This window comes from Neoarius graeffei, chromosome 25 (genome assembly GCF_027579695.1).
Source record: "Neoarius graeffei isolate fNeoGra1 chromosome 25, fNeoGra1.pri, whole genome shotgun sequence".
NCBI classification, from domain to species: Eukaryota; Metazoa; Chordata; class Actinopteri; order Siluriformes; family Ariidae; genus Neoarius; species Neoarius graeffei.
The window spans coordinates 50,241,826-50,255,568 of NC_083593.1; the positions used below are offsets into that span (position 1 = coordinate 50,241,826).

Sequence of the window (13,743 nt, forward strand, 5' to 3'; positions counted from 1 at the left end):
ACTGACGTATACAGCGACGTAACTGACGTACACAGCGACATAATGACGTGACTCCCCTTAGCACCGCGAGCTACGGAAAAGCAAACTGGTTCTCAGCTGGCTCGCAAGTTGAACGAGTTGTGAACCAGCACCAGCACCGAACCAGCCCTGGAACTGATTTGGTGGAAAAGGGGTACGAGTCCCACTGAGCACTGCAGCATTGTATGAAGCATCACCTGTCCTTACAGCTGAACCTCTTGTCGGTGGCGAGAAGGTCGTAGAGCTGCTGAATATGAGCCAGGCCAGGAAGGAAGAGCAGCACAGCGCCATCCATCACCGCAAACTGGGGCGACTCATCTAAAACCCACAACCACAAATCCCTGTTAAAGCTGCAGACGCTTGTTCATGCTGATAATACGGCTGTACACTGAAATCCTGCAAAGATCAACCAGAATGAGACTGAGCACAATTCCTGATCTTATTATGATTATTCCTGATCTTGTGAGATCTTCCTTGCTGCTGCGAGTGTGTGTCAGTGTTACTCAGGTAATCGAGCAGCTTCAGGACAAGCTCCATGTTGATCTTATTGGGGTTCATGTGCTGCAGAGCGTGACGTGTTCGGCTGCTGAAGTGATCCAGTTCCGGTCCCAGATCCCAGCATGCCCCGGGGTCGCGCACAATCATCTCCTGATGACATCACACACACACACACACACACACACACACACGCGCCATAAACATAGTGCAAGACATGTAGTGCAAGGTGCCGATTTACTACTTCTCTTTATTACTGCTCTAAAAGAAAAAAAAAGGTTAAATCTAGCACTTTTTGGTTTGTTGGAGTTCTAAGTAGCAGCATAAAACCAAGCTGAAGACATTCAAACTCAACTTCCGGGTTATCTCTGTTAAGGCCAATTTATGCTGACAACCCAGTCCTCGCAGACGGTGTCGCAGATAGCATCTGCGTAGCCCCCCCCACCTTCGCAGACGCTCTGCGCGCACCTCCCAAAAATTGTGACCACCGCAGAAGCCTCGCAGACAGCGTCGCAGACAAGAGGGCTCTGATTGGTCCACTCTACATCCGCTGTACACGCACTTCCGCTTCCCTACTTTCCCGGTTTGTTTTGTTTTCACGACCGCCATTTTTAAAAACACGAGCGAAGATGGAGCAGCACGAAGAGCGGTTGATCGAGGAAGTGAGGAAGTACGTACATCTATACGACTCCAGTTCTAGTCATTATAAGTAACCGGAGGATAAACACTCCACTAACCACACCCACCAACTACTCCTAGCGATTTTGCGACTTCGCGCCCCCTTGCGTTGTGGCGGTGAATAACATCGCGCACGCCTATTACTCCCCGCTCAACGATAAATTACAACTGTCTGCGAAAAGCTATCTGCGAAAGCCTTGTCGCAAGAGCATGCAGAGGCCTTTAGGGTCAGGGTATGTGTTTTATTTCCAGAAAAGGTCACATCAAAATAATAGCTCAAAGACAGATTTATTTCCGATTTTACTTCCTATATCGGATTTCTTTAAACAGTCTGGAAGATTCCAGAAATTGAAATTTCCGACTTGCCTAGCAACACACACACTCACCAGCCACATTATTAGGAACACCCATAAATCCACCCACTGATTTATGCAGTTCTCTAATCAGCCAATCACGATGCACTGACAGCAGCACGATGCGTCAAATCATGCAGATACAAATCAAGAGCTTCAGTTAACGTTCACGTCAAACATCAGAATGGGAAAAATGGTGATCTCAGTTTTCATGTGACTTTCTTTCACTGTGGCATGGGTGTCCATTCGAGCCAGATGGACTGGTGGTTTGAGTATTTCAGAAACTGCTGATCTCCTGGGGTTTTCACACACACACACAAGAGTCTCTAGAGCTTACACAGGATGGTGCGAAAAACAAAAAACAGCAAGTGAGAACATCAAGCGACAGTTCTGTGGGTGGAAACAAACGCCTTGTTGATAAGAGAGGTCGGAGGAAAATGGACAGATTGAGCAGTTTAAGCTGCCAGGAAGGATATAATAACTCATAGCAACTCTTTACAACCGTGGTGAGCAGAAAAGCATCTCAGCATGCAACAGCAGAAGAACACATTGGGTTCCACTCCTGCAGCCAAGAACAGGGATCTTAGAATCAAGAACAAGTTCCTATTAACACGGCCGGTGAGTGTAATCATTATGGATTGTAGACATACTCGTTTCTGATTGGTTGGCAAGTGGGCGCATTTTCTTATATCAGGACACAGGTGTATCGGCGGTCTAAAACATCCATAATACAAATGCTATGCTCAAAAAATGTAAAAAAAAAAAAAGGAATAAACAGGAAAGAAAGAAAGAAAGAAAGAAAGAAAGAAAGAAAGAAAGAAAGAAAGCATAACTTTATTCATCACACACTTGTGAAATTTCCTCTCTGCATTTAACCCAGTGAACACACACATGCACACACACGTGAGCAATGAGCACACACACATACCCAGAGCAGTGGGCAGCCATGCTAACAGCGCCCGGGGAGCAGTTGGGAGTTAGGCGTCTCGCTCAAGGGCACCTCAGCCCAAGGCCGTCCCATATTAACCTAACCTACACGTCTTTGGACTGTGGGGGAAACCGGAGCACCCGGAGGAAACCCACGCAGACACGGGGAGAACATGCAAACTCCACACAGAAAGGCCCTCGCCGGCCGTTGGGTTCGAACCCAGAACCTTCTTGCTGTGAGGTGACCGTGCTAACCACTACACCACCGTGCTGCCCAGGCCACCCATGAAAAGTCAGTGACCACGAAAGGTGCTACCACCATGCTTTACTAATTTTATATAGTCAGAGGAAAATGGCCAGATTGGTTTGAGCTGCCAGGAAGGGTATAGTAACTCATATAATCACTCTTTACAACCATGGTGAGCAGAAAAGCATCTCAGCATGTAACAGCAGAAGAACACATTGGGTTCCACTCCTGTGAAGAACAGGAATCTTAGACTCAAGAACAAGTTCCTATTAAAGTGGCCGGTGAGTGTGATTAGGAGTTAATGGGAATTTCAGAATAGGAATTTCAGAAATAAGTCAGATATAAACCAGCTTTATGTAAGAGACAGTGTGTGTGTGTGTGTGTGTGTGTGTGTGTGTGTGTGTGTGTGTGTGTACGTACCTGGTACTGCACAGCTCTTCCTCCTTTCTGTGTGACAGAGACACTGATCTCCTCCTCTTCCTCCACAAATCTCTGACTGTATTCAGAGTCCTGCTCCAACACGTAGCCCGTCTCCTCCACGATGTCCTCCAAGTGAAACACCTTCACACAGCAATGAGCAAACACACACACACACTTGTATCACTAAGTGCTATATGACACCACAGGCTTTAGGAGTCTTGTCTTTTTGACACGGACACTTTCAAGACATTGCATTAGGGGACGTGGACCAGGGAACAGTAAATGAGACGCACCTCTACAGGAAAGGTCTTGCCGGGGATGGTGACGACGGGACAGCGGTTAAAATAAAGAGCAAATTTGTTGCAGTCCACTGTGGCGCTCATGAGGATGAGCTGCAGGTTCGAACGCTTGTGAACCACATCCTTTAGGATGGTGAGGAGGAAATCCGACTGCACACTGCGCTCGTGGACCTACACGCATTTCAACACAATGAGCTATTGTGTATTTATGATCAATATATATATATAAAGTTGTATAACTGTGTAATAAAAAAAAATAAACCCTTCAGGAATCAGGAGTATTAAGGATTAAAGTGGAAAACTGTCCAGGATTAAAGGACTAACATAAATGAAAGGAATTCTGGTTAAAATTCAGTGTGTGTGTTCACCTCATCCACGATGATATGTGTGATGGAGGACAGGAGTGGATCTTGTTGTAGTTTCCTTAGCAGGACACCAGTGGTGCAGTAAAGGAGACGTGTGGACGCACTGGAGCGATTTTCCATCCGGATCTGATATCCACACAGTGAGTTCTGCAAACACACACACAACCTACATATGGTTCCATAGTAAAAGAGTCCAGGTGCTAAACTGGCCTGCCTGCAGTCCAGACCTGTCTCCCTTTTAAAACATTTGGTGCATTATGAAGCGCAAAATACGACAAAGGAGACCCCGGACTGTTGAGCAACTGAAATTGTATATCAGGCAAGAACGGGACAACATTTCACTTTCAAAACTACAGCAACTGGTCTCCTCAGTTCCCAAACATTTACAGAGTGTTGTTAAAAGTAGAGGTGATGCAACACAGTCATAAACATGCCCCTGTCCCAACTTTTTTGAAACATGTTGCTGACATCAAATTCAAAATGAGCATATATGTTTCAAAAATCAATAAAATTTCTCAGTTTCAACATTTGTTATGTTGTCTTTGTACTATTTTCAATGAAATATAGGGTTTCCGTGATTTGCAAACGATCACATTCTGTTTTTATTTACAGTTTACACAGCGCCCCAACTTTTTTGGAACTGGGGTTATACAAACTTTGTTAGAGATTTCTATTTTATGACTTCTACATTACCGAGTCAGTACAAAAACATTTTAGAGTCCCAAATGTTCGTTTTCTAGTACAAAATTAAAGGTTACAGGAAAAAAAGTTTCTATCTGAGCAGCATATTACATAAAAGACCACTTTTCGGATAACTCATAAAACAGAAGCAGTTCTGACTCAAATTTCATCCTTACCTTGCCCCCCGGTTGGTCCTCGCTCCCCAGCTCCTGGTTTACTCTGCTCGCGAGGCTCATGGCGGAGATCCTCCTTGGCTGAGTGACCACCACGTTACACTGCCTTGCTGGATCCTCCTTGTTTCCCAGCACCTCCTCGAGGATGAACTGGGGGATTTGGGTGCTTTTTCCGCTGCCTGTCTCTCCTGCGATGACCACCACACGGTGGCGCTGTAGAGCCTCGAGCACTCGCATACGGTGCTGAAACACAGGGAGCCGCTGGCGCTCGGGCAGCAACCTGTATGAATGCAGAATGTGTTAATGTCATCTATAATGAGTATAACCATTACGGATTGGAGAAATGCTCGTTTCTGATTGGCTGGCAAGTGGGCGTATTTTCTTAGATCAGGACACAGGTGTATCGGAGGTCTAAAACATCATCCCTGATACAAATGCTATGCTCAAAAAATGTAAAGAATATGGCATAACCAGGAAGCACAGGACATCCATGAAAAGTCAGTGACCACGAAAGGTGCTACCACCACCGTGCTTTACTAATACAGTGGTGCTTGAAAGTTTGTGAACCCTTTAGAATTTTTAGAAAAAAATCATTGAATTCATCACATAGTTCTTCTTTATTTTCGATAGTTTTATTTCCAATTTGAATTTTGTTTGGACCGGGTGTTTTTATTTTGTCGCAATTTAAGATGTCATTTATCATTCTCCATGTTTGTTTTATATTAGAAGCAGCTTCAGTAAACTTTCTGTGATAGTATTCTTTCTTTGCAGTTCTAAGGAGATGATTTAGCTGATTTCGGTACTTTTTGTAGACACTGTGGTTAAGGGGTGTAGGGTTCTTGACGTACTTAGCATAAAGTTTGTTTTTTCTGCGTATTGATTTTAATATTCCGCTACTTACAGTGGTGCTTGAAAGTTTGTGAACCCTTTAGAACTTTCTATATTTCTGCATCAATATGACCTAAAGCATCATCGGATTTTCAGCACAAGTCCTAAAAGTAGATAAAGAGAACCCAGTTAAACAAATGAGACAAAAATATTATAATTGGTCATTTATTTATTGAGGAAAATGATCCAATATTACATATCTGTGAGTGGCAAAAGTATGTGAACCTCTAGGATTAGCAGTTAATTTGAAGGTGAAATTAGAGTCAGGTGTTTTCAATCAATGGGATGACAATCAGGTGTGAGTGGGCACCCTGTTTTATTTAAAGAACAGGGATCTATCAAAGTCTGATCTTCACAACACATGTTTGTAGAAGTGTATCATGGCACGAACAAAGGAGATTTCTGAGGACCTCAGAAAAAGCATTGTTGATGCTCATCAGGCTGGAAAAGGTTACAAAACCATCTCTAAAGAGTTTGGACTCCACCAATCCACAGTCAGACAGATTGTGTACAAATGGAGGAAATTCAAGGCCATTGTTACCCTCCCCAGGAGTGGTCGACCAACAAAGATCACTCCAAGAGCAAGGCGTGTAATAGTCGGCGAGGTCACAAAGGACCCCAGGGTAACTTCTAAGCAACTGAAGGCCTCTCTTCACGTGGACAAGCCAGAAGGCTATTGGAAAAATGTTTTGTGGACAGATGAGACCAAAATAGAACTTTTTGGTTTAAATGAGAAGCGTTATATGTTTGGAGAAAGGAAAACACTGCATTCCAGCATAAGAACCTTATCCCATCTGTGAAACACGGTGGTGGTAGTATCATGGTTTGGGCCTGTTTTGCTGCATCTGGGCCAGGACGGCTTGCCATCATTGATGGAACAATGAATTCTGAATTATACCAGCGAATTCTAAAGGAAAATATGTCAGGACATCTGTCCATGAACTGAATCTCAAGAGAAGGTGGGTCATGCAGCAAGACAACGACCCTAAGCACACAAGTCGTTCTACCAAAGAATGGTTAAAGAAGAATAAAGTTAATGTTTTGGAATGGCCAAGTCAAAGTCCTGACCTTAATCCAATCGAAATGTTGTGGAAGGACCTGAAGCAAGCAGTTCATGTGACGAAACCCACCAACATCCCAGAGTTGAAGCTGTTCTGTATGGAGGAATGGGCTAAAATTCCTCCAAGCCGGTGTGCAGGACTGATCAACAGTTACCACAAACGTTTAGTTGCAGTTATTGCTGCACAAGGGGGTCACACCAGATACTGAAAGCAAAGGTTCACATACTTTTGCCACTCACAGACATGTAATATTGGATCATTTTCCTCAATAAATAAATGACCAAGTATAATATTTTTGTCTCATTTGTTTAACTGGGTTCTCTTTATCTACTTCTAGGACTTGTGCTGAAAATCCGATGATGTTTTAGGTCATATTTATGCAGAAATATAGAAAATTCTAAAGGGTTCACAAACTTTCAAGCACCACTGTATGTATGTTTTCCCAGGCACTGTTCTGTGATGGATCTGCAAATAATTTTGTCAACTATATTAATCATCCGTCCGTCCATACACGCCGATATTATAGGTTGTTCAAGCATATAGAACATTTAACTTTTATATTTTGAACAACCTGAGTGCCAGTTCTGAGCCACGGAGTTGTAAAAACAGCGAGCGCGACTTCTCCTCCTCCTCCTTCTCCTCCTTTTCTTTCTTCTTGTCCTCTTTTTCCTCCGCTTCCATGTCCGCCAGAGCTTCCCACGAGTCCTCGGTGCAGTGGGAGGGGCTTGGGTCTGTAGGGCAGGGCTCTAACTGAGGCTGCTGCTGTTTGACCCGAGCGAGGAGGTGGGAGATAAACTGATCACGTGGTTTGTTAATGGCTGAACGAGTGCGCTCCTCCTGCTGCTGCTCTCCATCACGCCACTCCAACCAAACGTCCCGGTACGGAGGAGGGAGGAGCTGATGGACAGACTGAGAGACAGAGAGAAACAACAAGAACAGGATGTTCAGGTATGGATTTCTCACACAGCCAAACACATTTCAGCTTTAAATAATGGCTTTTAACAAGAAAAACTTCTTGTCTGTCGTCGACGCAGAGTTTCAGGAGGACGTCTGTTCCACCCACCTGCCCTTTCACCAGGTTATACAGAGCAAGTGTGGCTCCTAAATGCTGCGCCTGCATGCCGTCCTCCGTCAGGATGGTGGGACAAACCTCCAACAGATCATCAGGCCTCTGAATACGCACCCTGACACACACAATTCAAGATCAAATAAAAATAAAGCAACTGAATAAAATGTAACCAAAACCTATGATGAAATCCTCCACGAACTGGGTCATATTTATGCTGGCATCATATTAGGCCATATTATTTTATACACCATGTAATATCATGTGTAAACGGATATCCTGTTTCAATTTTGGATCATATACATTGCACATAACTAAATGTACAAATGTCCTGGTGTTAGCTGTGCATAAGAAATATCTCTGAGAGTTATTTCTGCATATAGAGGATGTGCAGTCACGTGACCCGTCCGCGTTTACGCCGCCATATTGGACGGCTTCAGGATTGTTTACCTTGCGTGAGCGTAATGGATCCAGGCAGTAATCCCCAAGAAAATTCGGAAAATACCCCATCTACTGTACATCGCGCGATTACTTGTCTAAGTTTGTTCAGCATCTTGAAGGTGACGTGAGGCAGCGTTACGTGGAAAAAAGTGTTCCAGGTTGGGGATTGCAGATCCGTACAACTTGCCGCAATCCTTGTTCAGGGAAATTCGGAGCTGCGGTGCCGGCGATTTGCCCGATCTGGCCTACCACGACATTTACAATTTTCTTGTTAATCGTGAATCGTGTTACACTGGCAAAGCCCTCAAAGCTTACAAGAGCCTGGAAGCTTATAAATATTTTGTTGCGGGATGCGTATCCCGACTATACGTCTGGAAGTTTCCGAAGAAGAATGTCTACTTGATAACCTCACGGGTAAGTGGCATTAAGACGTTTATCATAAAGAGACTATGCAGGACGTTTTATCGTAAGAATGTCCAAAATCTAAACTCAGTTCCAGATAATGACAGGGTTGTAAATATGTATGTTTTTGTCTGAAAAAAAAAAAAAAAATCACAAATCACCGACTATGCAGTTATCATTCAGTCCGAAAATCAACTTAACAGATGTACTAGGAGTATTGAATTAGAAGATTACACCTACCTGATATGAAGTGTTCGCTACAAATTCGGCTGGTAGAACTGGGGTACCAGTTTTCTCTTCGCACAGCGGACACCCATTTTGCGCGTCTCTCCTCGTCTGCGGGGAATCTATAAAATGACGGGCCCTCCTTTTGGCCCTGTCTATAGACCCTTTTCAGTCACGTGACCTTCGTAAACGCAACCGCCATTTTGGACATGTAGTGGACTTCGGCTCGAATCGGTTTGAATGCGAGGAAGGCGACAAACATAAAAGAAAAAGGAGCGAGATGCAGAAAACTGTATTTACTAGTTTACTGTAATTATGATCTGGCAGCTATTTACACCGGATCCAGTGTAAATAGCTGCCGGAGCCAACGTCCGAGCTTGCCGGAGCGCGCTCCGGCCGGCCGCGAGCTAGCGCGCTCCGGAACCTGGATCCGGTGTAAATAGCTGCCAGATCATAATTACAGTAAACTAGAATTGAATGTTAACAGCAATGTAATGCCTCATCTCATCTCATTATCTCTAGCCGCTTTATCCTTCTACAGGGTCGCAGGCAAGCTGGAGCCTATCCCAGCTGACTACGGGCGAAAGGCGGGGTACACCCTGGACAAGTCGCCAGGTCATCACAGGGCTGACACATAGACACAGACAACCATTCACACTCACATTCACACCTACGGTCAATTTAGAGTCACCAGTTAACCTAACCTGCATGTCTTTGGACTGTGGGGGAAACCGGAGCACCCGGAGGAAACCCACGCGGACACGGGGAGAACATGCAAACTCCACACAGAAAGGCCCTCGCCGGCCCCGGGGCTCGAACCCAGGACCTTCTTGCTGTGAGGCGACAGCGCTAACCACTACACCACCGTGCCGCCCGCAATGTAATGCCTTTTCTGGCTAATTTTATTCGTCTTACCTCCAACAAAGTGGTCACTACACAAGCGTTGGTATGCCGCTATCCATCTTCTCCGTCGGTCAGCATCTACCGGGATCCGATAAAATGATAACCCTTGCCTTGTTTGTTGATGGTTACTACATCCAGCTGCACAACAATATAGTGGCATGATGGAAGTCTTGCTGAAAATAAACACTTTCTTTGCTGCCGTTCCTCAATGTCGGCTGTGGTAAACTACTGGTAGTACATGTCCAAAATGGCGGCCGCGTTTGTCGTGACGTCACGTGAAAAGGGTCCATTGGTACAACCAAATGCTGAACAAGATATAACCATTCTCGAAAGATCTACTCCCACACACTTGATAATTAGAACGGGTTCGTCTAAGTTCTATGCGCGGCCATGCCGTCCAAGATGGCAAATAAACAAATATCACGTGGCCTCGTGATGTCACGTGCACACTCTCTATATCATGGTTTTCCCCAAAGCGTTTTAGCGTATCGGGCCCGATACACTTGCTCTGCCTGCCGATACGCTTAGTCGCTTTAGTTAAAATCCGATACGCTTAGATTTATACCGATACGTTAAATTTCCTACCCACAAGTAACTCGATACATAGGAGAGCAAATAAGAGATCCATTTACATATTGATTGATATTTGCGTTAAACAAGCTGTCTTTTTTTTTCCAATGTTTGTGTTGATCCTGTCAAAGTAATATGTCCGCATGGTATGATGTAAACAAACTGTAATCTGTTGGCTATGTCAAGATCACGTGTTCAAACCGTCCAATAAAAATATCGAAAGAAAACGTCAGACATCCCGGAATTTTCCGATTCATTATAAGCGATCTCATTGGCTGCCGATGTCGTCTCCGACCAGCTGGACAAAGCCAACTGATTTTAATCACACAAGTTTGACCTCGTCTATTAATATTATGGCTTCGATCAAAGACTGGTTGACTAAACGTCGACAAACCCACGTGAGTGACGGCGCACAAAACCAGACAACTGTCACGGCAACGAAAACGTCGTCAATTCTGATCACAGCGACTGGCTCAAAAAGCACTCTGTGGCAGTGGGGGCGTGGTCAAGTATCGGTCTGTGACCGGAGGGCGGAGTCAGGGAAGGTAAGTGGCAGAATCACTACACCTGATGTGAATTAACCTGTGTTTGTGTGTCTTCCCAGCAACCACGCCCTATATAAGGAGAGAGAGGGCAGAGGAAGGGAGCTCTCTCCCGCACCAGAAGACTTGTTCAAATAGCGTGAGGAAGGCCTCGGGGTCGTCGTGCGGGCCCATCTTCGTCGGGGTGAGGTGGAGTGGACCCGTAGCGGTGGAGATGGTGGCCCCCGCCGACGCGAGGAGGTGCCGGAACGCCTGACGATCTTCCTGTTGCGCCAGCACCAGGGCCTCGAACCGTTGTTCTTGCTCCTTTCGGAGGGCGAGCAGCGCCTGGTGCTGGCTCTGTTGGGTCGTGGATCAGGTCTGCGAAGGGGGAGGACTCCATGGGGCTGTTCTCTTCTGTGCTCGGTCCTGGGTTTTGGCACCACTGTAGAAGTCAGAGTGGGTGGGTGGAGCACAGAAGTACGGCAGGCCAGAACTGAGTTCCAAAACTCTTTTATTTTAGCTTTTCAGCTTTAACTTCACATTCTCCCAGTCGCTCGCACGCACACACAAGTCTTCTGGTGCGGGAGAGAGCTCCCTTCCTCTGCCCTCTCTATCCTTATATAGGGCGTGGTTGCTGGGAAGACGCACAAACACAGGTTAATTCACATCAGGTGTAGTGATTCTGCCACTTACCTTCCCTGACTCCGCCCTCCGGTCACAGACCCACACTTGATCACGCCCCCACTGCCACACACTCGCTGGACAATTTGATCCACATCAGCACGGATGACAGCGAGATGGACTATGAGAGGGTCGCCCAACATTGGGCCAAGCAAAAGCCGAGGAGAATTAGTCTGCTTTAAAGGAGTAGAAAACTTCATTCATTAGTTTGGGTTTGCAGGATGTTTATAAGTATATAATCTCTCTCACGAAGTGAAGTTGTCCAAATGTGTCAAATATAGCATCATTTCCAATAATAATCATAAGCATTTTTGGCAGTGTGATGTCACTGGGATCCATTTAACAAAAGGCGGCTCCGGATTATTCTTTTATTAAAGGCTCACAGTGACATCACGCTGCCAAATACGCTTATCGTTATTATTCCAAATTATGCTACATTTGACACTTATTAACAAATTCTCTTCATGAATGTGTTTATAAGTACATAATCTTTCTGCAAACTTAAATGCATGAATTAAGTTTTCTTTTCCTTTAAATATGTTTTAATCTAGTCCATTTAACCCATTGACGCCGGATGCTGCGTCGCGCAACATTGCCCCTAGCGCCGGTTGTTGCATAACGCAACATTGACCCAAATGCTGGTTGTTGCATAACACAGCATTGTTGATTTGTCATTATTTTCAAGACGCATGCCAGATTTGTTTTTTTTTTATAAAAATGTTTGTGTTAATGCTGAATGAGCATGATCCAATAAAAGCAGAGAATTTTATCTTTTAAATGCAACTTATTTCATGTCTTTATGTGCTTCAGAGGCTGAGATATTGAATTTTTCATAGGCGTTTTCAATTAATTATTTTTATTTCAGAAAACCCTCAGGCAGATGGGGACCTTTTCTAAAAACTGGCTTAGGCATTTGCAGACGTTTTTTTGCAGGCGTTTCAGGCGTCAATGGGTTAATAAAGTGCCAAAATTTAAACTTTATAATATGCAGTTGCCTTACTTTTCTTTTCAGTGCATCTTAGTTATACATATATTACGGTAATTTTATCAGAAACATTCTAAATCATTCCAGTTACAGTAATACAGCAACTTATTTTAAGGTGGCAGGTCCCTTTGTGATCAACAGGAGGTCATGATGATCGATTCTCTTCACTGGATTGCATAAGATGGACCGAACCACTGGTCGTATTTTCTTACACATTTTTGTTACAACACGACTTGATCATAGATAATTAAGGGATCCCCGTAGATTTTCAGTCTATCATAGACCTCAGTAATCTGTAACAAAACAGTTTAACTTGCATGTTGAACTTTAAGGTGAAATTTCAAATGTGTATACTGTACATTAACACTACGTTCACACTGCAGGCTGAAGTGACTCAAATCCGATTTTTTCGCCCATATGTGGCCTGTATCCGATCTTTTATTGACAATATGAACGACACAGATCCGATTTTTTAAAATCCGACCCAGGCCGTTTGGATATGTGGTCCTAATTCCGATTCCTATCCGATCTTTTCATATGCGACTTCAGTCTGAACCGCCAGGTCGCATTCATCCGACTTACACGTCATCAACAAGCCACAAACGTCACTATTCTGCGCTGAAGTAGGCGGCGGGTCTCTCAAAAAAAGTTACAACAACATGGCTTTGATGTTCCTTTGAACGGAGGTTGCGGTCACTACCCCGCAGAACGCCTGAGCCAAAACCCTTGCCCTCTTCCTTCTCAACCTCCTCCTTAACATCAGGCTATTGTGCATGTTCTGGCTCCGTCGCAACAACAACTGCATCATCGCCAGGTACTCCATGCTGGCTACTGTCATACACAGGAAACTTTAGGTTACTTCCGTAAACACTGGCCATGCTCACTGCGTGTGACGTCGTCGTATCCTGCAATGCGCATGCGGAACACTTTTAGGTCGCTTTTCGTTCATACTGAGGATCACATACAAGTCGCATATATTTGTTAATGTGAACGACCTCACAAAAAAATCGGATTTCACAAAAAAATCGGAATTGAGCATTAAGCCTTGCAGTGTGAACGTAGTGAAATACTATTTAGGTCAGAAATCATTGAAACACTGGTAAAATCGATCCTAGAATCATGTATCTAAAACCTCTCAGAGACCTTCCGCGCTCGCTTTCGCACAGTTGGCACTCAATTGTCAGTGTATTATCATGCCAGAATTTAGGGCTTTAATTTTTTTCTGGGGAATACACTGTATATGAGAGAGAGAGAGAATTTTAATTTTGAACAGGTTCACCATTTTGAAACACTGGGAGTGACATCATCGGAGTGAAATATCACGACTTATTACACTGGGGA

At 44.4% G+C, this 13,743-nt stretch overlaps 1 protein-coding gene across 2 annotated transcripts in view; it reads right to left on the bottom strand.

Moving 5' to 3' along the window:
* Nucleotides 1–13,743, bottom strand: part of dhx29 (DEAH (Asp-Glu-Ala-His) box polypeptide 29) — an 85,844-nt gene that overhangs the window by 41,119 nt on the left and 30,982 nt on the right. Inside the window, exons 1-9 of one of the 2 annotated variants that reach the window (XM_060908908.1) lie at nucleotides 8,755–8,987; nucleotides 7,669–7,789; nucleotides 7,177–7,514; nucleotides 4,660–4,936; nucleotides 3,806–3,949; nucleotides 3,432–3,608; nucleotides 3,139–3,279; nucleotides 522–666; nucleotides 216–336 (exon numbers count right to left, since the gene is read on the bottom strand). In XM_060908908.1, coding sequence (XP_060764891.1) covers nucleotides 216–336; nucleotides 522–666; nucleotides 3,139–3,279; nucleotides 3,432–3,608; nucleotides 3,806–3,949; nucleotides 4,660–4,936; nucleotides 7,177–7,514; nucleotides 7,669–7,725 — 1,400 coding nt within the window. In that variant the 5' untranslated portion in view covers nucleotides 7,726–7,789; nucleotides 8,755–8,987. Of the gene's footprint in view, nucleotides 1–215; nucleotides 337–521; nucleotides 667–3,138; nucleotides 3,280–3,431; nucleotides 3,609–3,805; nucleotides 3,950–4,659; nucleotides 4,937–7,176; nucleotides 7,515–7,668; nucleotides 7,790–8,754; nucleotides 8,988–13,743 lie in introns of those variants that run through there. The other variant, XM_060908907.1, reaches the window with a different exon arrangement.